At 60.1% G+C, this 22,616-nt stretch overlaps 1 protein-coding gene across 1 annotated transcript in view; it reads right to left on the reverse strand.

The window, feature by feature from the left end:
* Positions 1-3,148: 3,148 nt before the first annotated feature.
* The window catches only part of GAS6 (growth arrest specific 6), a 33,479-nt gene continuing 14,011 nt past the window's right edge, over positions 3,149-22,616 (reverse strand). The window contains exons 5-15 of the mRNA XM_047082122.1: positions 17,629-17,751; positions 16,938-17,060; positions 13,980-14,102; positions 13,326-13,447; positions 12,809-12,927; positions 12,412-12,601; positions 10,558-10,722; positions 9,226-9,394; positions 6,417-6,589; positions 4,643-4,871; positions 3,149-3,614 (exon numbers count right to left, since the gene is read on the reverse strand). Of these exons, the coding sequence (XP_046938078.1) occupies positions 3,460-3,614; positions 4,643-4,871; positions 6,417-6,589; positions 9,226-9,394; positions 10,558-10,722; positions 12,412-12,601; positions 12,809-12,927; positions 13,326-13,447; positions 13,980-14,102; positions 16,938-17,060; positions 17,629-17,751 (1,691 nt within the window). The 3' untranslated portion in view covers positions 3,149-3,459. The remainder of the gene's footprint in view (positions 3,615-4,642; positions 4,872-6,416; positions 6,590-9,225; positions 9,395-10,557; positions 10,723-12,411; positions 12,602-12,808; positions 12,928-13,325; positions 13,448-13,979; positions 14,103-16,937; positions 17,061-17,628; positions 17,752-22,616) is intronic.

Below are 22,616 nucleotides of genomic sequence, written 5' to 3' on the forward strand. Positions count from 1 at the left end.
TGGAGCATTTTGTGTTTTATTTAAGAAATAGTTCTCTACTTCAGGTCATGGTAATACTCTTCTGTCACAAGGCTCAGACTAGTCTGTGTAAACGGCCACAGAGTAAACATTGCTGGTTTAGGGGGCCAGGAGGTGTGTGGCAACCACTCGGCAGTGCCATTGGGGAGCAAAAGCAGGTGTAGACATGTGGCTGTGTTCCAGTGACCTTTATTAACAGAGAGAGAGGGGTGGACCACACTGGGCCCACAGGCTGTAGTTTCACATTTCTAAGTGCTTTATAAATTACTTTTAGATTTAAATATACTCTCTACCTTGTGTTATGTGAGATGGAGGTAAAAATTTCCTTTATCTTTAATGCAGTGGTTTCAACAGGGATGATTTTGCACCTGGGGGACATGTGGCAGTGTCTGAGAGGGTTTTGATGGTCATGAGTGCTGTGGCCAGGCCGGGGGGTGCAGCCAGCTCCCAGACGGCAGGGATGCCACTAAATGACCCAGAATAGCCCTGCTCGTAAATAAGACTCCCAATCAATAGTATCCTAAACACACAGAACAAAAAACAAAATTATTGTGGCTCTTCTCATTAAAAGCAAAAAAGCACCTTAGACCATAAATGTGTAGACAGCATAATCCATTCCTCACTCTATCTCCATGGTGCAAAATCAAGTGTGTCCTATCCTCCTCCATGAGGCAGATTCAGGCTCATCCAGCCCCACGTCCATGGCCCACAGTCGGGATCCCCCCAGACCCGCGTCCGCGGCCCACTGTCAGGGTCCCCCCAGCCCCGTGTCCGCAGCCCACTGTCGGGGTCCCCCCAGCCCCACGTCCACGGCCCACAGTCAGGGTCCCCCCAGCCTCGTGTCGGTGGCGCACAGTCAGAAGGATGGAGCTCCGTATGCTGCAGACCCCTCAGCAGCTGGCCCGCCTGGACTGGGCAGAGGTGAGGACACCAGTCTGCCGGCACAGCTGGGGAATGCACCCTGCCCTCAGCTCCATGCTGCTACCTATGGGCTTGTTCTCGGCAGCAGGGGTTCTGCTGGTGTAGTCTCAGGAAACACATTTGTGCCCATGTCTCCCTGGACAGAAGAGGACTCCGTGGTGGTCAGAATCCCCCTGAGCCATGGCCTCTGTTTGTGTGCTCTCAGCTCTGGCTGCCCTGGTCTTCTCAAGAGATTGGGGCTGGCTCGGGAAGCATTCCACAGGAACATTCCAGAGCTGCCTCCACGGTGAGGGAAGCCAGACAGCACCAGGGGAACGGTGCAGTGACAAGCCAATCCGGCCCCAAAGCTACTTTGGGCTCCCGAGGCCACATGAGACCAGCTGGTGGGCAGTATGGGGCTCTCCTGGGGGCGACAGGCAGAACTCATTTTCCACACTGAGAGTCGCTGGTGCTGGGGTCGTCTGGCTTGCAGGGGTGGTGGTGGTGGGGGCCTTCCTGCCTGTTGAGCAGGCAGCGTCCAAGCCTTGGTTGTCCTGGTCAATGCCAAACCCCCAGGAACTGAACTCTCACCCCCCAGATGGACGGTGTCTCCAAGTCCTGGCCTGACCAGCTCAACCCCACCCGACCACCTGCCCGTTCCAGAGCCCGCGGATGGACTTGGGGTCCCCATATGGTGCAAGCTGGCATGCCTGTCCACCCTGGTCACAGACCACAGAGCAGCCCGTGGACATGTGGCCTTCAAGGTCACGGTTCTCCCGCATCCCTTGTTTCCCGTGTGGAAACCTAACTGAAGAGTCTCAGACTAGTTTTTTCAAGTCTTGAGTCAACAGAACTTGCGCCCTGATGCTGCCACTCAGGAAAACAACAGAAAGGACGCAGCCGGGAGGGCAGTGGTGGTTGGGCCGGGGGGTCCCGGGGACACAGTGAATGTGCTGGGACTAGTAGCCACCCTATGTGGCCAGGCCTGCCTGCCAGAGCCTGTGGGCCTTGCCGCGTCCTTGCCCTGGACCTGCGGCCTTCTGCAGTTACCTCCAAGGTGAGCTTGGTCCGGGGAGGGGTCCCTGAGGGCAGGTGTCTGTGATGGCCATCAGCTCCCTCACTGAGTCCTGGAGAGCCCTCCAAGGGCAGGCCAGCTGTGGGTGCACAGGGATACTCCCCCTGCCCTCACCAGGGTGCAGTGGGGGGTCACCCGGCTTGCCAGCCCAGCAGGGACTCCCGGCACAGTGCTCGAGGCCATAACGTTTTCTAGAAATCTGGAAAGAGGCCTCTCTGCTTCCAGTGGTGCACGGCTCACTTTGCCTCTCGTGTGAGGATCACTGAGCCCTGCTTCCTCCGGCTTCTCTTGCTTCTCTCTGGGTCAGGTGGTGACTTAGACTCATTCGACACAAGAGACCGTTCGGTGCTCGGCTGATAGAGCTTTCAGGGATCACTCTGTCCCGGGGAATGACAGGCTGGGGGACCCTCGGCCGCCATCTGCAGGGTAACATGTAAAAGGAAACCCAGAACCTGCCCCGCAGCCCAGAACATTCTCTGGTGTTTGGTGTTTGAAGAAAAAAAATCTCAGTCTTGAGGAGACTGTCATTGAGCACGACGCCCAGTGGACACTGAAAACGTCCCTGGCACATTCTGCATGAACACCACATGGCCACCGGCCACGGGGCGGGCGCCCTCCAGTGACCATGGCATTGGGCAGACATGCTGTAGCCCTAACCTTGGCGCTGCTCTCCGCACCCCCACCCCCCGCCAGGCCTCAGTGACCTTGGTGCGTGCTGACAGCTCTGGGGCCCCAAGTGTGTTTTCCAGGGGGGGTCTTCCTGGGCTCAGTGGGCTAGGGGTCATCGCCTCCACTCCATCTCCTGGTGCCGATTCCAGCAGCCCCACCGCAGAGCAGGGACCTCCCGGAATAGAGAAAACAGGGATTCCCTTTACATACAGAGAAAGAGGGAGGCTCAGAGGTGAATGGGTTTGTCTGGGGGAAAAGCAGCAGGTGCTGGCCGGCCTTGATGCTGGAGGAGTGGCCAGGGCCCCCTGCCTCTGCCTGGGTTGCGTCCACGGCACAGAGAGCAAGATGGCAGCTCCCAGAGCCAGGGGCGGTTGAGGGGTGGCGGAGAGGGCACCTGGGGCAGAGGCTGGCACTCGGGACCCTGTGCCACTGATGCTGGCTGCCAGGCACTAATGGGCAAAGACTGGAGCTGGCAGCACAGTTAGAAACGGTTCTGTAGATGTTTTATTTTTCCATGTTTTCAGGCCAGAAAGAAGCATTTGGTAATAAAAATAACAGAATTATTTTCCTGGGTCTGCTCCGGTGAGCGCCAGCCTCCTGCCTCCGGCCTCCCGCTAGGAGGCTTTGGGGGTTGGGGCTGCGGCTTCGGGTCACTAATACTAGTCCCCTCAACTATTTACACGTATGTTACAAGGCAAAGAACAGTCTCGGAGAAAGCGGCCTGCAGGGGTGCGGGGTCCGGAGAGGCTCACGCGGGCAGGTGGGTGGGGTCACCGCGGCCTTCTCTTCCTGCTGCTCTAGGGGCTGGCCTGCTCGACGGGGGGGCAGGAGTGTGATGTGATGTCACTGTGCTTGTAGGCGGCCTCGTCCAGGTCCAGCGTCTGCTGGTTGACCTCCAGGGTCATGCAGCCGCGGTAGAAGGCCGTGACTGGCGCTGAGGTCACAGGCACGTCTGGGCCAGTGGGGAAAGAACAAACAGCATCTTAGCAGGCGAGCCACCCGTCCATCTGGAGCCTGGGCGGCCCACCCACCACGTCCCCCGCCTCGCTGCTGCTCCCAGGCACCCCTGGGCCCCTCTCCGTCCTGGCCTTTTGTCCTCAAGGGCACGGATTCCTTTCTGCCCAGAACAGCACCAGCTCGGCCAATGCCCACAGGCACCACTGAACACCCGGCCAGGTCCCCAGGAAGTGCACACGAACAGTCACATCAGTAAATCAGTGTTATCTCCTTCTTGGCCCAAATGAGTCACTCAGGCTGCGGGGTTCCCAGTCCATCGTCTTCAAGAGCTTGTTTGTTAAAACTAAATGGAGTGTGTGTTTGGCAGCCAAGGCAGAAATCGTGCGTTCTGCACAAAGGAGAACCTGCACTGGGCTGTGCAGGGGCGCACATCAGCCTTTCAACCACCTTTCTACCACTTTGCCCCGATCACTTGGCTCACGGCCACGGGCAGTCACGTTCTGCCTGGTCAGGAACGGGTCCCCAGTCTGCAGGAGGTGGCCGTATGCCAGCACTTCCTGGGGCACAGAGGACTCTGTCCCCAGAAGCTGCATGTTAGGACAAGGAGGCGGGTTGGTGAGGGCCTTGGCCAGAGCCTCTGTCTGACGCATGCTCAGGTGGGTACTCTTAGAGGACACAGGTGCAGCATGTTCAGGCTGACACCCGTCCCCACTAAGCATGGTCTCGGACTCAACCCCTGAACTGCCCAGCTGGTGCTGATAAACACAGAGCCATCACAACGCCCGTCAAGAGGTGCACCTGCATTTTTCTCTTCCTCTAAAACACAAGTTCTTTCTGGACAGAAATGCCCTGGCCCAGTCTAGAGCCAGCACATTGAGGACGGTCAGACAGCTGGTGTTCCTCCCCCTCCCCACCGAGCGCCCCTCCTTCCCCAAGTGCCCCTCCCCCCAGCACCCCTCCCTCCCAGAGCACCCCTTCCCCCCCCAGTGCCCCTTCCCAGGTGTGCAGCCCCAGGAGCCCTACCTGGAAGTCCGCCAACAAAGGTGAGCACAGAGCCCTGTAGGTGCCTCTCGAGCACGGCCAGGCTCTCCTGCAGCCCCGCGGCGCTCACTTCGCTCTGGCCCCTGGTGCCGTCCACCTCCAGGGTGACCTCACCCTTCTGCACAGAGACGGCCACTCGGTGCTCCTGGCCATCACAGACCTTGATCTCCATCAGGGCCAGGGTGACTCCCTCCACAGCCAGGACGACCAGCTATGGGGAGACATGCACCTGAGCAGGCTGGCCTCCTGCCCCGTCTCCCATCACTCGAGCCCTGGGGCGGGGCGGGGGGGGGGTGGGGGAGGAGGCAGTGTCCCTGCAGCCTGCACTCTTCGGCCCACTGGTGCGGGACTCAGTTTCCAAGTGTGTAAGATGGGGGCGGGGGGGGGCGCCACACCCTCCAGTCATCCAAGTGGGGGTGCTGCCAGTGCGGCCATGATCCGTAAGTGGGACGTGGCCACTTCCTCGACGTGAAACTGCCCCATAGGCCACAACGCAGTGGTGGGAGGTACGGGGCAGTAAGTGCAAGCATACCAGAAGGCAGCTGGCCCTATGCATATGGGGATGCTCTCACCAGACAGAACAGCCTCCAACAGCCGGGAACAGAAACACGCTCCCACAGCAGGGAACAGAAACACACACTCCGGTAACGGGGAACAGAAACACACTTGGAACGGACATGCTCCAAAAGCAAGGAACAGAAACACGCTCTGAAAGCAGGGAACAGAAACACACCCGGAACAGACATGCTCCGAAAGCAGGGAACAGAAACACACTCTGACAGCAGGGAACAGAAACACACTTGGAACAGCCACGTTCCAAAATCAGGGAACAGAAACATGCTCCGAAAGCAGGGAACAGAAACACGCTCTGTAATCAGGGAACAGAAACACGCTCTGACAGCAGGGAACAGAAACACATTCGGAACAGACACACTCCGAAAGCGGGGAAGAGAAACATGCTCTGACAGCAGGGAACAGAAACACACTTGGAACAGACACGCTCCGAAAGCAGGGAACAGAAACATGCTGTGACAGCAGAGTTTGGCCTGGTGTCTCTCATTCTGCACCCCGGACAGTGAGCACTATTGTGTGGGAGCGCCAAGCTGTTTGCAGGCAGGCTGGGGAAGGAGGTCTGGTGTGTGGACTGGTGTTCAGTGGTGGTGGGTCTGGATGTGGCCCTGCTACTGCCCGGTCCTGGGAGCCTAGGGCTGGACCATCTGGGGAGGCAAGCTGGCTCGGTGTGCACGCACCCTCCTGGTCAGCTGGGTCCTCATGCTTTGGATAGAGGCAAGAGAATAAAAGCTCCTTCCACAGCCTCCTCACTGTTCCCTAGGAAACAGTGGGTCCCACATGGCAAGAGTCAGCGTGGCTGGGTGTGAAGGGTTGGCTGAACCCGGGGCTTGGCCTGCATCCCCCAGAGTTTTGGGCTGGGCCTGCACATCTGAGCTGGCAAGGGAAACTGGAAGCCTGAGTTTGTTAGTGAAGTGGTCACAAGTGTGAGTGACTGATGCACATCGTCCTAAACGGCCAAGTCGGCCGAGTGTCTGGTGGGAAGTGGCCCCGCCACACAAGTGCTCCCAGGCCGCGGCCCACACGGCTCTGACCACAGGTTGTGTCGGGTGACCTCAGGTCAACAGCGGCCCTGGCCGTGTGGCCGTTGGACTCACGAGGGCTGTGTGACGCCGGGGCAGGGCTTCCCGAGGCAGGAGCAGGGGACTCGCCCAGGAGGGGAGGCCTGGGCAGCAGCGAGTGGTACCTGCTTCTTGAGCTTCTTGGTGGAGTGGTAGTCAACCAGGGCCACGGAGAGGGCAACCACGCGGTCGCCACCCACCAGCGCGAGCAGCACCCCTGTGTCAGTGGCGGGGCGGATCCAAGCCACGACCTCTATTTCCCAGGCTGCCTCGGTGCCGACGGCCGCGGACGTCCGAGCTGCGGTGAGGGCGGCACATCAGAAGGCGATCCGGGTGGGGCAGGACGCGGTGAGTGGGGGTGGCCGCGGAGGGTAGGCGGGGTGACCACGAGAGGGCCGTCCCCATGGGGGGCTCCTGACCCGGGCTCTGGGCCCCTGAGGAGCGGCTTCTGCCCCTCCCTGCCCGCTTTCCCCCCCAGGACGGGCCAGAGCATCGCCCGCAACCCCACCGCGCCCCGCCTGTGTCCCTCAGGCGGTTTGACAAGGTCAGAGGTGCTTGGAAGATGCTGCACCGAGCTCCATCCCCACAGACCACACGGTTTCGTGTGAGGCGAAGCGTTGCTGCCATTCTACCAGCTCAGCTGAGTGGCTCCTCACTTAGGCGCCTTATGTATACACGGCCTACGTGACGTCGTACGTGTGCTAAGTGTGTGGTGCAGAAACGATGCACGGGGGCCTGAGCCAAGGCGTGTCGAATGTCCCCACGTGTCCTGCGTGGACAGTTCCAGAAGACATATTTTGGTAGAAAGGGCTGGACTGTGGTTGTGTGAGGACAAATATGACACCACATTTCCTCCCTACACTTGAATCATCTGACGACCAGAAGCCCCTTTGCTCCGTGGTTGTAAGCGCCTTTGTCTCAGAAGATCTTCCAAGTCCTGATGAAGGAGCCCGTTCGGGCCTCTGGTGCCGCAGCAGGGGCCGTATCTGTCGGAGCTCGGGCGCCCTGGCCACAGGCCGGCTGGCACCACAGTGAACCATGACCTGGGCTCCTGGCTGCTTCCACTGGACTACAAGCACTGCAAATCATCTGTGCGTCCCCCGACCCTAAGTGGGGCTTGTTACAGTCCATTCCTGATAATCATTCACTGAATCCAAAGGGCGCAGAACTGGAAAAAGCAGCCAAAAAACAAAAACAAAAACCAGTGATCTTCTCCGTGGCCAAGTTTCACCTTTATTCTTGATGGAAGAGAGGAGTGTTTCCTGGCCCTGAGTTTTCCCCGAGACGGGACCGGTGCACTGTGGGGGCGGAATCTTCCAAGGCACTGGAGCCACGGCTGTGCTGAGAAGCCTTGGGGAAGAGGGTCTCCCCCTGAACTGCTGCTTGGTGCAGAGGCTGTGACTCTCAGGGAGGCTTCTCTGTTCTAAGATGCGACTGTCTGAGGTTATGAGAGATGCATCGAGTTCTAAGGGCCATCTGGCCTTTGCTGTCATAGAACTGACTGCCCCAAACCAGTCCGTGTGGACAGTGCACAGACCGTGGTATGCACAGGTCTGTGTTACAACAGAAAACGTCTGTGATACTCAGAAGAAAAGTAATGAAATGTTTTGATACCAGATTTTACCCTGAACATTATGATGATGTTCTACATCTTCCTGTTTAACAATGAGACCAAAGGAATAACGTGTATGTTGTTACTGGCTGGTTCTTTCCTCAGAAACACCTAGTACTTTCGACAATGAAAGCAAAGATACGGGTGGGGGGTGACCCAAGGTCCTGAGAGGACAGCCTGCCTCACTGAGGGCAGAGGAGTGGGCCCCCGTGGCCTCCCAGTGGGAGGGGTCATGTGGTCTGTGGTGGGGGTGGCAGACGGGAGCCTAACATAACCAGCTCGCCAACTGGGGAGAGAGGGTCTGCAGGTGGCCCGTGGAGACAGGGAGGACAGAGCCAGACCCCAGGAAGGAGCCAGGGTGCACTGGGGTGGGGGGGGGGCCCGCCTGGACCACAGTGTTGGCTGGGAGCAGGGAGGCACCTGTGAGGCCACCAGACACACAGGCTGTGGACGTGGGGTGGGCGGGGGGGCACCTGGGCCCATGAACCCACCAACAGGGTCCACACAGTCGCGTGCATGTGCATTTTCCTGGGCCTGGGACCTGGCTCTCCTGATTCTCTGGGCACAGTGACAATAATTTAGGGCTCCAGGTCGCATGTGCTCAGGAAACAAGGTTAATTTTAAACCTAAGTAAGAGAGAGGAGGGAAAATCCCTTGGTCCCAGGGTCAAACAGAACCACTCAGCGGTCACCACTGACCCACGCTGTTCATGCAGGCACCCTGAGCTCTTTTCCCACCAGCTGGCGATTAAGGACGCACAAGATTTAGAACTTCAGTCCCAGGTAAAGTCTGTTTCTGAGACTGTTCCTCTGTCAGCATGAGCGGGTTGTTCATTGTGTTGTGGCCCTCCAAGGTGGCTGTGCCACTCTTCTCTCCTTTAACACTAGAGCTCTCCAGGGGCCCTGAGACGGCCCCTGTGACTCCAGGGTGCTGCCCCTCAGGGTCCCCGGGACAGCCCCTGTGACCTCGGGGTGCTGCCCCTCGGGGTCCCTGGATGGTCCCTGTGACTGGGGTGCTGCCCCTCATCCCTCCTCAGGATGCTCTGACTGCAGAGTCAGCCATGTTCCCCACAGCCGGTGTGGACACACCTTCACTCATCTCATCCAAGAACCGTCTGTAGGCATCCTCTCAGATCCTTCATGTCCTCCTGCCTGCCCCGGTACCAGCACGGCCGCAGTCTTCTCCCATCTGTCCCGTCCTCCTCACTGGCTGACATGAGACCCAGAGTGGGAGCAGCCACCTGCGAGGTGGCTTCCTGCCTCGTGTGTTTCTCACTGCCTGTTGTCTGGAGGCCCAGCCCCAGCCCGGGAGCCCACACTTACTGTAATCGAGGCTGTAGAAGGCAAAGCCGGTCCCGGGGTAGAAGGACCCTCTCTCCGTCACGGAGAAACACTGCATCTTGGAGTTTGCTTTCACCGTTTCTTGGATGGTGGTGTCCTCGCCACTCAGCCAGTTCCAGCTCCTCATACAGCCATCTAGACGGGGGTTTATCTGGGAAGACAGAGAAATCCACATGGCTTCCTGGGACCACAGAGACTCCCAGATACCATGACGAGGGGCCACGTGGTCAGAGCGTGGGATGCCCTCTGGGCTCAGGCATGTGGAAATCTGCCAAAAGATGAACAATTCCTACTTGTAAAGATGACTTATTTCCCTAAAGGGCTCCACACTGGACACGATGACTCCTTGCAGGAGGCCCAGCACTCGCGGCGGGTCCTCCTGCTGTGCGTCGTGCACGGACGCCCACCTTCTGTGGTCGCACGCTCACTCCCAGAGCAGAGCACTGGCCACCCCCGGGAGGACATGGGACGAGGTGATGTGAGCAGTGGTACCTGGTACCTATGAAACTGAGTCCAGGGGCTGGGAGTGCCAATTCCAGTGCACCAGGCATGTGCTACACGCTTTGGAGCAAATCGGGTCACCCCTGCCTGTATCTGCAAAATGAGGAGGCATAAGCAACTGTGGGACCCCGTGGAATGGAGACTGGCACCCCCTACCGGGATTCCGGCCACTTACGTCCACGCGCTGAGTGACGGGAGATATCTACCGACCAGGGTGTGGGCTGTGGTGCAGGAAGGGTGAGGTTGGGCAGAGCTTCGAGGTGGACTAGTACTGACCTCTTCCACTTGGGTGGAAGTCCCAGCAGGACTAACAACCCAAATGTTCTTGGAAATTGTCAAAAAGTTGACTGTGTTTTTTAATTAGAGAAAAGGTTTTTTTTAACGTTCATTTTTGAGAGAGAGAGACAGCGCACAAGCAGGGGATGGGCAGAGAAAGGGAGACACAGAATCGGAAGCAGGCTCCAGGCTCCGAGCTGTCAGCACAGAGCCCAACGCGGGGCTCGAACCCACGAACCGTGACATCTGAGCCAAAGTCGGATGCTTAACCAACTGAGGCACCCAAGGCGCCCCTTGAGCGTTCTTTTTGCTCAAAAATAATTTCATTGTGTCTCATTTTTCATGCGAAATAGGCATTTTTATCATCACTTTAGATGAAAACTAAAGCTACTCTCACAGGGAGAGGCGGTGCACGCATGCTTGCTGACTTCTGGGAAGCCACCGCCTAAGCCTGGGAAGCACTAAACACAGCAGCTCGTGGGCTCGCCTGTCCTGATGGGTCCTGCACTCCGACTCCAGGCTGATGATGGTACTTACTGGCTGGACCAGGTCCTTCTCCTTGAAGGGAATGCCTCCCACGGTCAGGTTCAGATGATACAGTCCTCTGTCCAGCTGAAACAGGTCCCCGGCCACCGCGATCTTCATCACGGCATCCTTGTTCACCTTGATGACCAGATTCCGGTCCAGCTCCTCCACAGAGATCTGAAGGAAACCAGGGCCGGAGAGGCGGGGTGCACCTTCACCCGGGACCCCCGGCCCCGGGGCTCACCTGCATACCTCCCTGTCCCTGTGTGCCAACACAACCTCCCTCCAGCCGGGGTGAGGCTCCAGTTCCCAAAAGGCCCCCAGCACTGGCTTCTCCCTTCGCTCCTCCTCCTCCAAGTGAAGCCCCTCAAGCCGTGTCCCTTGCCCCATCCTGGCGCCTCTATAAGCCCTGCCGGGAGCTGCCTCCTGGGAGCAGGAACCCCGCCTGACATCACTGTTTTGGTGCCTCACTTCTCCCACCCGCAGGGGCCCCATCAAAGGCAGGGGGCACGTTTCTAACTCCCAGCAGGTAACTAAGTGTCTGGCACGGACCGGATGCTGTGCGTGAATTCACACGGACTCCAGAAGTTTGCATCTTTCCTCCTTTCCAAGCAGGAGAATGTAGAAACCTCTCTCTACACTCTGTGTTCTCCTAACCCTCCAGAGGTCCATCAGTTTCCTTTTTGGTTAAAACGGGAAACTTGTCGGTACTTGGGTCAGAGTGTGGTCAGGAGGACACGGTGTCCGTGAGGGGGCTGCAGGGGCAAAAGCAGGTCAGGAGGGGCGGCTGCAGGGCCTGCCAATGAGCCGACCCCGCTGACCCCACCCTGAGCGGCCAGTTCATGCACCGGGCGGGGGCAGCTGTGCCAGTCACCCGTCACAGGCCCTGCATGCCCCAGCTTTCTCACCTGGGTGCCGCCCACCCCCCTGGACCCCACACGCCCCATGACCACAGGGGCCAGGCTGCCCGTTTGGAGCACGTGCCTCCCTGGGCCCTGAAGGAGGCCGCGTCCCTCTGGCTCCGCGGTCTTATCTGGGCTTTGCTGTCGGCACCCCTCCCGCAGCTCCGGAGACCCTTGTGCTGAGAGCTTGGGAAAGAAGGAAGGTGGCCTTACTTAACAGGGTGGACGCCTTAGCAGATGTCCCCAGTGTTTTTATTCAGAAAGTCCTATTTTAACATAGCTTTTAAAGGGCAAAAGGATGCTTTTCTCTCCCAGGTGCTTACTAAGAGCCCACTTCCAACCAGGGCCCTCCAAACTTCAGGAAGGGTCCTGTGTGTCAGGCTGCTGTGCAGGGGGGTGCAGGCAGGGCAGTGGTGGGACACCTGCCTCTGGGGCTCTGGGTGCTCAGGGCACTCTCCAGAGGGAGGCACCCGTATGTGAGTGCGCCTGGGTCTGGGCGGGAAGGGCGCAGGTCCCGGGATGCTGCGGACACTTGGGCAGGAGCCGTGCCTAGATTTCGGCCCTGGACCCCCAGCTTCAGCGCCACGGACATCCTGAGCTGGATAGTTTTCTGAGGTGGGGTGTCCTGTACACTGCAGGGTGACCGGCAGCCCCTGGCCCCACCAGGAGCTGCTGTAATGGACAGAATGGTCTCGGGGACACAGCCAGGTGTCCCAGGAGGAATGGCCCATAGAGTGTGAACTTCCCAGGGGCCGGGGCCCATGCCACCATGTGTAGTGTTCACCAACTGTCGGGTGCCTAAGCGCACGAGCAAACCCCAGGCCCTCCCCAGGAGTCCCTATGCCGGCCAGGCCGTTTCCCAGGAGTCCCATACGCCGGTTGGGCTGGGGGCACGAGCAAACCCCAGGCCCTCCCCAGGAGTCCCTACGCCGCCCGGGCCAGGGGCGGGGGTGGCCATGCTCACCGTCTGCCATGTGCCATGGTTGATGACAGGCCCGCTGCTGGTGACTCGGCCGACACCACCGTAGCGGAGCTGCAGTTCCAGCCGGCCAGCCCGCAGGCCCAGCACGATCCAGGCGCTGTCTTGATGACCTCCAGCAAAGAACAGGACCCCTTCGGGGTCAAAGGTCCTGAAGTCGAATTCAGCGAGCAGCCTGAGGGCCAGCATGAGAATCATCAGGTGACACACAGGCCCCATAGGACCCAGACCGACACGGGCGGGCAGGCACCCCGGGACTCCTTCCCCAGCGCCAGAAGCAGGCCCCGCAGTGGTGGGTGTCCATGCTGACCCAAAGCCTGGACTTGGCAGCGGGCTGCCGTGGATGTGCCAGGACCGCAGGGGGCTGCGAGCTGCCTCCCACCTGGTGGGCTGCAGCCTTTTGAAGCGCAGTCTGATCACGGGGGTCCCGCTGAACATGCGGCCCAGGTACAAGGACTTCACGCTTTTGGCCACATTGAAAGGCACGCAGGGCAAAATGTCCTGTGGAACGGGGGCGAGGAGTGTCAGGTGGGGCCCACCTGGTTCCACCCCTCCTGGCCACACAGGGCTTGTCAGGGTCGCAGGTCGAGCCCCCCTCAGCCATTCTGCCACCCAGGTGCATAAGCAGGAGGCAGATGGGCCCCCCAGATGTTGGAGTGGGATGAGCGGGTGTGGGTGCACCCCCAGTCTGGGGGCTCTGGCTGCACGCGCACTGGGCAGGGCCTGCTTTGGGTGCAGGCTGCCTGCTGGGCCGCGGGTAGGGAGCCGCCCTGGGGGTGTCACGCACAGGACAGACACGCCCCCCCCCCCCCCATCCCGCATCGCCACTGCCCTGGGTCACCAGCCCTCCTCCCTGAGAACGGTCTTCCCGAAGTGGGCGGCCGCCCCGAGGACACTACCTCGCAGGTGTTCATGTCCGGGGACAGCTTGAGGCCCCCACGCCCGTCACAGTGGCAGGTGTAGCCCCCTGGGGAGTTGACACAGGCCTGCTCACAGCGCCCCTCAGCACACTCGTCCACATCTGTGGCCACAAGGGGGATGGGCAAGCCTCACCTGTCTGGTCACACGTGCGGCGTGCTCTCTACGGGCTCCACAGCATGTGACTCAGGAGGCACCAACCCCCCACGGCGCCCACAGTGCTTCCCGGCAGGTCCAAGGAGCCGCTGGAATAAGCCAGCTGGTCAGCCACAAAGCACGTCCTCGTCTGAAGGGTCCACTGCCATTGGCAGGCACCCCCGGGGCACGGAGGGTGTGAGCGGCTGCACATCCCCAGCTGTCCCCAGACACAGTAGCTGGAACTGAGGGCCACACACAAGCCCATCTGCTACGGCGGCACAGGGCGTACGGTCTGGGGCAGGTCAGAGAAGGTGCCGAGCTGCACTCAGAGGCAGCACGAATGCATGTGTGTATTGTACGCACACATGTGTGCACACACGGCACGCACACTCATGTGTACACGAGCACACGTGCTCACAGGTGGGTGCGGTGTGTTGTGTGTGCATGCCTGCACGTGTGTGTGCGCCTGGTGCTGGTGGGCGGCTGGGAAGAGGTACCTTGACAGGCCTTCTCCTGGGGACTGAATGCGTAGCCCTCATCACAGAGGCAGGCGTAGGAGCCCGGCAGGTTGCTGCAGCGCGCCTCCCCGCAGGCCCTGCCGTCTGCGCACTCGTCCACGTCTGCAAGAAAACCAGCATGCTGGACCGGGGGTTTTCTGACCGCCATGGGGAGATGCTGTGGCGGGAGCACCGCGCATCGGGGGCGCAGCCCCCAGGGCAGACTAGGCCCACGCCCCCTCCGCCCAGCCACCGACTCTGCAGCCCCAGGCCCAGGCATTGGGGCCATGGGGGGCAGTTCCAATCGGTGTCCTGGACACTGGACAGGGCTCTGAGCACTGGAGCATAGGAGCAAAACCCCAGGGGCCTTCCGAACGGAGGGTACCCTGCGTCCCTGGAGCAACTCCCCCCCAATGCCCCCGGGATGCCACCTGCATCTCCCAACTCGGCCTCCACTCACACCCTGGGTCTCTCCACCGGAATTCAAACACCACAGTATTGACAAGTTATCAAGGCTCTTCCTGAGGTTCCGTCCATCTTGCCCCTCCAGCAAACGACCAGCACGAAACTTCTGCAGTTAAAAACCCATTTCCTCCAGAGTCAGAAGGAACAGGTGGCTCGTGTCATTGCTACTTCAAACACCATGGGTCCTTACACAGCAACACGACACGTGTGTCTCCGAGCCCCACGCCATTCACGACTCCTCACGAGGGCAGCTAAACGCAGGCTTGCAGGTGCAGAATGAGGAAGACATCGCTCACCGACCCCAAGAACGAGCCAGCAACGTCCCCCGAGAGATGGTGTGTGAAACTGCCAGGTTGCACCCGATCCGTTTCCAGCTGTGTGGACGCTTCTGAGCCTGGACTTCATTTCAGGAGCCAGGCAGGGCCAACCCCACGTCCAGAACCTTAGGAACCTAGCTCCCCTTAGTACGTGGGGCATGCCAGCCGCACCAGGGAGGACACCGCGCTCCCTGCTCTGCACTTACACTTGGCTGCAGGGCCCCGGGCCGCTCCGCACACAGGATGCCTCGTTGGCACAGGCTCTCTCTGAACACGGCCCATGAGGCCCTACCATGGTACCAAGGAAACCACAGGGACCCCCCACAGCCTCCGCAGCCTCTGTTGCTCTACAGAAGCTCATGACCTGGGCTTCGAGGTGTGCAGAGTCCCTGCGGGGCCTGTGACAGCGGAGGGGCCGGGGCGGGAGGACCCGAGAGCCCGCGGCAGCATCAGGAAAGGGCTCCCCTGTCCTGGCCCTGTGCCCGCACACCAGCACTCCCCAGGCCGGGAAGCCTCCCCATGGGAAATAGCGGACAAAGCTCCAGACCCCACGCGTCCACGTGGCCCCTTGCCACCTTGCTTTCTTCTCCCACAGTGCCCATTGGCCACAGCCACAGAGCCTCTGGCAGTACTGTGGGCCGGGCTGGGGGCCCAGACAGCTGAGCTCCAGCCTCTGGGCCCCTCCTCCCTACACCTCACATCCTGCCAACACTCTGCCCATTGGAGATGCCACTGTTGGGCAGTTGGTCACAGAGCACGGTGACTGGGAGCCAAAGCAGGTGAACAGTGTGCAGCATTGGCACGGGGGGGCAGAGAGCCTAGGCCCAACCATACTGTGTGCACTGCGGCCAAGAGGTCCTTGGGCCCAAAACAGGCTCTTATCGCCCTCCCCCTGCGGGGGCCCCCAGCCCACCTCCCAGCCATGCAGGCTGGGGACCCCTCCTTGCAGCCAAGGACAGATGATGGAGAGGCCTGGGTCCCATTCCCTATGCTGCTGGGGGGCCCTTGAAGTGGGGTGCAGCGATCCCACTCCCTCCTTCCCAGTATCTCGGGTTCTGACTGAGTAGAACAAGATGGAAAGTCCAGGCTCCACAGTGATAAGGATCCCCATTCCCCACAGCCTCCCTTGCCTGCATCTGGGGGTCCCAAGGTCCCCAAAGAAATAGTTGATGGCCAAGAGAAAGGGAAGTATGTGAGGACCGGACTCGGCAGGCACACCCTGAAACCTGGCAGCAGAGGTGGGGCGCCTGCCATCATGCTAATCATTACTCAGTCATGCTGAGGACAGCACCTTGCAGCCCGCTGACCCAGCAGGTGCAGAGTCCCGTCCCACTACCCTACACGCTGTTCTGGGGGCAAAGGCAAGGATGCAGGGAATCTCTGGGACCCCTAGAGTCCTCACACATCATAGACTTGGCGAGCGGGTGGGAGGGAGATTCTGGTCACTCAGGGACTTCTCAGGAGGCTAATGCAGGACGTCCCCCATAGCACACGGCACATTTCCTGGGGGCGTCCAAACAGACCATCTGCCCGCGGCCCTGAGAACCCTGCCCCTCGGCCCCAGCAGGTAGAGGTGCGCGGGCCACGGACGGGCCCTTGCTCCGGAGGCTGCTTCCCCCTCAGTACCTCCATCTTGTTCCGGGGCAAGCCAGCAGCACTCAAGAAACGTCCCAGATTCCCAGGGACATGCCAGTGACAGACGTCAGCAGGTCCGAGTTGGAGGGTGGGGTGGGGTGGGCGGAGAGCTGCCCCTGTGAAGCGGGGTGCCCCTGTTGTGCAGTAGGCTGGCCACAGCTTGCAGGATGCTGGGCCGCAGGGGGCCCGAGACAGAAGGGACGAGAGTTGCAGTTGCCTTCGGCTTGAGCCTTTGCCAGAGGGAAGCAAGCCGGGTGGGTGTGGATGGGGGCCGCCCCTGGGTCAGAGGGAGTGGCTGAAAGCCCGGTGACTCATCCCGGGTTGGATGCTGCGGCAGCTCCCGTGGCCACTGACATGCCCGGGCATGTGCTCTGCGGAGGCCCCTCCCCCCCTCCCGCCTTTGCAGAGACCCACAGCCTCTCGCGAGGTGACCACCAGCCTCAGCAATCTGGCCATCGTGCCGACTCTGGCAATTTGGCAGCTGCACAGACCAACGGGGAGGGCACGGGGAGGGCTCGGGGAGGCTCGGCCCGGGCGTTACCTTGGCAGGTCCTGCTGTCCACCGTGAGCGCATAGCCACTGTAGCAGGTGCAGTGGAAGCTGCCGGGCTTGTTGAGGCATATTTGGTTGCAGCCCCCATTCTGCTGGCTGCACTCGTTGACATCTGGGCACAGAGCAAAGAGAGGCTGGAGAGCATGCAGAGGTGACGCACAAGCACCTGCACGCCTGTCCCCACAGGAGACCCCGCTGTGCCAAGGGCGGTGCTCGTCTACTGCGAGTGCGCACTGGAGGAGGGCAGGGCCCCGGGGTGGCTTGGAGCAGCAGTGAAGGGGTCCCCGAGGTCACCAGGTCTTGGGGCGTTTTTCCTGCGGCTTCTTTGCTGCCCCCCAAAACTGCAGACAGGGAGGTTGGACAAGGCCCCACCCAGGGTCCCCAGGGGTAGCCCTACGGTGGCTTTTCTTCCAGTCCTGCCTGAGCCAGGCCACTGCCAGCACCTGATAGCTTCTCAAAGGTTGGACAGCGCCCTGTCCTTGGAGGCGAAAGCAGTGCCTCTCCATGTTCTTGGGGGACGTGAGGGGCCAAGGGGCCCCTCCTCTCCTTTCTCCTCTGAGCCGGAGGGAGGTAGGCCGGCCATGAGGGGCCAGGTACCCGGACAGTCTGGGGCTCCTGCCTCCTCTGGAACAGGCCCTGCACATCCCCGGATGGGCTGGGGGCACAGGGAGGGGCCTCACCTCTGTCACAGAGCCGCCCGCCCCAGCCAGCTCTGCACTGGCAATAGAAGTTGCCCATGAGGTCTTGGCAGACTTGGGTCCCCTCCTTGTTGCAGGGGTTTGGGGAGCACTGGTCAGGCAAGTCTATGTTGAGAAAAAGGAGAAAACATTCAGCTGGGAGGGAACGGCCGGGGGGCAGGTCCACCGAGGCGGGCCCAGACTAGAGGCATGGACCCCAGTTCTGGGCAGGAGAACAGTCATGGAGCAGGTGGGCCAGGCCCTCGTCTGTTCCAGGGAGATCTGGGTCAGCTTGTAGGGAGTGTCCACCTGCCCGCTGGGCCAAGGGCAGCAGAGGAGGACGGGGTGGGCCTGGCTGGGCCCCTTGTGCTCTGGCCTCCCAGGGAGCAGGCCCACAGACCCCTGGCTGACCTTAAGGGTCACATGAGGAACCTCCATCCCGGCCGACATCTCCACCGTCCCCGGCCAGGCGCCCCATCCACTCAAACCCCAGCATGCTCCCCGCAGGGCTTGGCGGCCACAGGAGCACCCCCACACCACCTGGCCGGATGCGGGACTGCCCAGGCGCAGGCTGCCTTGGCTCTCCCAGAGAGGGGTGCCGGCCGGCCCCTGCTCAGGGGGTGGTCTGCCGGCCAAGACTGTCAATCACCACCTGCTTTACAGGCTAGTTGAGACAGTCGCAGGGAGTGCCTTCCAACGACTTGGCATGTGAGCAACTTCTCACAGGCCGCTGAAGCCCAGCTCCAAGGTGCCATAGCTGCAGGGCCCGCCCACGAGCAGCCTGGCTTGCCTGGGTGCCCATGCTGTGTGGGAGGGGCTGGCCAGGGGTCTCCAGGGGATCTCAGCACTGAGGCCCAGGCTGACCTCTGCCGCTCTCACTGTGCCTATGCTTGGCAGGCCCAGGAGATTTCCGGCCCTGCAGCCCTTGTGTGGGTCAGCTCTCGCCTTGGTTCCTCGACATACCTTGGCCAGCCTTCCCCTCCCCTCTTCCAGCATGGACACCTGCCTCTTCCGGCCTGGGGACAGCACTGGGCCTGTGGCTGAGGTCCAAACCCAGGGCCAGGGCTGGTAGACGGGGCGGGAGATGCCCAGAGTGCCCGCAGCAAACTCGCTGTCCCTCAGGCAGGTATCCTTCAGCAGTGTGGACAAAACCTTGCTGCTCTGGACCGCTTCCCTGTGGCCCTGGGGACTGTGGGCTCCAGGCTGGCCAGCTGACAGCCATCCCCAGGCCCGCAGGGGAGAGCAGGTCACTGTGTCACCCTTCCCAGGGCCATGCACCCCACAACTCTCTGATCAGGTCAATCACTTCTCTTGTATTTACATGTATATACATATTTTTAACATTTATTTGTGTTGGAAAGACAGCACGAGCAGGGGAGGGGCAGAGAGAGGGAGACACGGAATCTGAAGCAGGCTCCAGGCTCTAAGCTGTCAGCACAAAGCCCGATGTCGAGCTTGAACCCGCGAACCGTGAGATCATGACCTGAGATGACATCGGACGCTTAACCGACTGAGCCACCCAGGTGCCCCACTTCTCATTATTTATGGAGAGAGTAGCCCACACAACGTGGCGGCTGGGCAGGTGGAGAGGCTCGTCAGACTCCAGGGTTTTCCAGCCTCTTCTTTGCACGAGCCAACAGGGCCCCCAAGAGCCGAGAGCTCAGGTGTCTGTCCTGCTGGGAGACTGACCAGGTGGGCACAGGCCACTGTTTATCACTTCTTCCTTAAAATGACTGACATTTCAGGGGCGCCTGAGTGGCTCAGTGGGTTAAGCGGCTGACTTCGACTCAGGTCATGATCTCGCGGTCCGTGAGTTCGAGCCCTGCGTCGGGCTCTGTGCTGACAGCTCAGAGCCTGGAGCCTGTTTCAGATTCTGTGTCTCCCTCTCTCTGACCCTCCCCCATTCAGGCTTTGTCTCTCTCTGTCTCAAAAATAAATAAACGTTAAAAAAAAATTAAAAAAAAAAATGACTGACATTTCCAGCCCAACGCCAGGTTTGGGGACAGCATTTCTGCCCCAGGCCTTGCTTGTGGTCACCAGCAATGAATTCCTAGTAGAGCCCTTTTCTGCCTCACCAGCCTGGGGCTCAAGTGACCCCTAGCCCATTTGGGCCTCCTGTCAGCCCTCACTGGCAGGACTCCAGACTCTGCCAAGCTGCGTCCCTTTGTCCCATGCAGGTCTGTGACCTTGTCACCAGGGCCCCACTTCTTGGGGAATCCGCATAATTGTGTGCAAATAACTGGGGCCTGAGTCTGGCATTGGGCTCCTCCTGTGGCCCTGCCACACTCACTGGCAAGTGTTGACCGGACACAGCACCCCCAAATGCTTTATGACACTTGCACAGTTGTTTTTGGCAGGGAAGGTAAATGCCTTCTCCCCGTAAGCACGCAAGAATCGGGTCCAGGAATGAGGAAACGGGGCCTGGGAACGGCGTGTCCCACAGCTACCAGTAGCTGGCAGGTCAGCCCTGCAGACCCCACGCTGCCCGTGGGGAGGGGCAGGAGGGCTGGGGAGGGCAAGGCCCAACACCAGCCCCAGAGATGGCAGATAGGGCAGGAGGGTTGTGTGCCGTGTGCCAGGGCCTGGCCTGCCTGCTCACAGCACAAGCCCAGTGGGGCCCCCAAAGGCAGAAGGGTGTCTCCACTTGACGCGTTTGGTTCAAGATTCAGTTATTTCAGAAGTGTGCATTTGACACATGGAACTGCCTGAAATGGCTAAAGCTCCTTGAATAAAAACGCCTCAGGGACGCACAGTCCAGGGTGGAGACAGACTTCCCCAGGGGACACCGCAGCAGGGCTCCCACAGGACCCCACAACAACGGCCCCAGGACCCAAGGAAGGGGGAGGGGTGGTATCTGAGCATCTGACACCGGGCAGGGGCCCAGCGAACTCCCGTGGGATCGAGGGCGTGCACCTGAGAGCACGGGTGAGGATAAGCCTCTGCAGGCACCCAGGGCACCCGCTTCCCTGTGGCCGGGCCTCCAGTGAGAACGAGCCTTGAGAACATGGGGTTCCCCTCGCCCCCACGCGGCCCTGCTGCTCTGAGCAGCCGTGTGATCCCTCGACAGGAGGCCTTTCTCTCCATCTCGGAATGAAGATAAAGATGAGTTATAAGCTGGACGACACACTCAGTGCAGGGCCCACTGTGGCCAAAGGGAAGGGGCCCTTCGGACACGGCGGGCGGAAGGTGGAGACGTCGGCGGGAAGAAAGCCCCAGGCCCGGAGCGCAGCAGGGCTGGACACGGGCACCTGGGCAAACCGAGACATGGGCTCTTGGGGGGACATTGCTTCGATTCCGACAATAATGGACAGTCAAGCACTCAGCTCTGCTGCCTCACGGTCACCAAATGAGACAGCTGTCGGGAAGGAACCATGAAAACAGCCTAAAGTTGCCCGAACTGTGCTGCGGGTGGAGAGGCCTGCAGGAGCCACTCCGGGGGCGCAGGGGGTGGGGGTGCGGGTGCAGGCAGGGCGTGTGTCCTTCCCAAGTGACAGGCCTTGGGTCCTTGTCCCCAGCTGCCTTCATACACACCCCAATAAGGACGCACTGTATTTGCAGGTTGCCCCAGATTTCGGAAAATTTAGAGGCACAGACGGTGTGCAGTCAGGCACCCACGGAGGACGACACATTTGACCATAGCGCACAGTCCAGAGAGACTGGGCATGGGGGGGCGTAGCGCCGCCACTGCATGAGATCTGACCCTGGTGCCAGCTCAGGAAGCCCCCCTTCCTTCCTCACCCCAGCCGCCACCAGAACCCAGAGCCTCAAGCCCATTCAGAACGCATCTTTGCTATTCAAACAATTCCGGTCCCTCTAAGGCCACAAAATCTCTCACGTGGTACAACATGGCCCAGGACTCAATGACTTTAAATAAATGCTGTTGGAACAAGGGTGCACCTCTCTGGAAACAATGATCTTCACGCTGTGTCAGGAAGCATGGATAACTAGGTAACTTTTTATGATTTCCAGAAAAGGGAGCCTGAACCCAGGAATTAAATACTTACGGGGGTGCCGGGGGGCTCGGCCTAAAACCCAGGAATTAAACATCTACGGGGATGTACAGTGGCTCAGTGAGTTAAGCGTCCAACTTCAGCTCAGGTCATGATCTTGCGGTTTGTGGGTTTGAGCCCCGTGTCGGGCTCTGTCCTGACAGCTCAGAGCCTGGAACCTGCTTCTGTGTCTCCCTCTCTCTCTGCCCCTCCCCCATTCATGCTCAGTCTCTCTCAAAAATAAAAATAAACATTAAAAAAATAAAGCAATCTCATCAATTTGGAGACATAATTTAAAAGAAAAAATTGGTTTAGCAAATTAACAACAATAAAAAAATTGCTAAAAACAAAAAGCCAACATGACATGAAACTAAAACTGCAATGACCATGCCCCTTGGAGAGGCCGAGGTCACGGGCTGACCCCAGGGAGGCCGAGGTCACGGGCTGACCCCTGGGAGGCTGAGGTCACGGGCTGACCCCTGGGAGGCTGAGATCACGGGCTGACCCTAGGGAGGCCGAGGTCACAGGTTGATCCCAGGGAGGCCGAGGTCACGGTTGACCCCAGGGAGGCTGAGGTCACGAGTTGACCCCCAGGAGGCCAAGGTCATGGGCTGATCCCAGGAAATAGGCTGACCCCCAGGAGGCCGAGGTCACAAGCTGACCCCAGGGAGGCCGAGGTCACGGGTTGACCCCAGGGAGGCTGAGGTCACAGGCTGACCCCCGGGAGGCTGAGGTCACGGGCTGACCCCTAGGAGGCCGAGGTCATGAGCTGACCCCAGGGGGCCGAGGGAGGGAGCCTGCTCCAGGTTGCCAAGGATGCATGGGCATGGATTTTGACCACCCTGAGTTAACAGGCACTTGTACCCAAAATGACAGAAGCCAGTCTGCTCTGCACCTGCTATTGTGCCGCTGTCCTGGGGTCAGAGGGGAGCAGGGGCCACGCGGCCTCACCACCCTTCCCTTGCCTTCCTGAGTTAAATCAATCATTTCTTCTGCTCCCCT

This window comes from Lynx rufus, unplaced genomic scaffold (genome assembly GCF_022079265.1).
Source record: "Lynx rufus isolate CCGP_SWC_20201006 ecotype Redwood Valley unplaced genomic scaffold, mLynRuf1.p SCAF_1, whole genome shotgun sequence".
NCBI classification, from domain to species: Eukaryota; Metazoa; Chordata; class Mammalia; order Carnivora; family Felidae; genus Lynx; species Lynx rufus.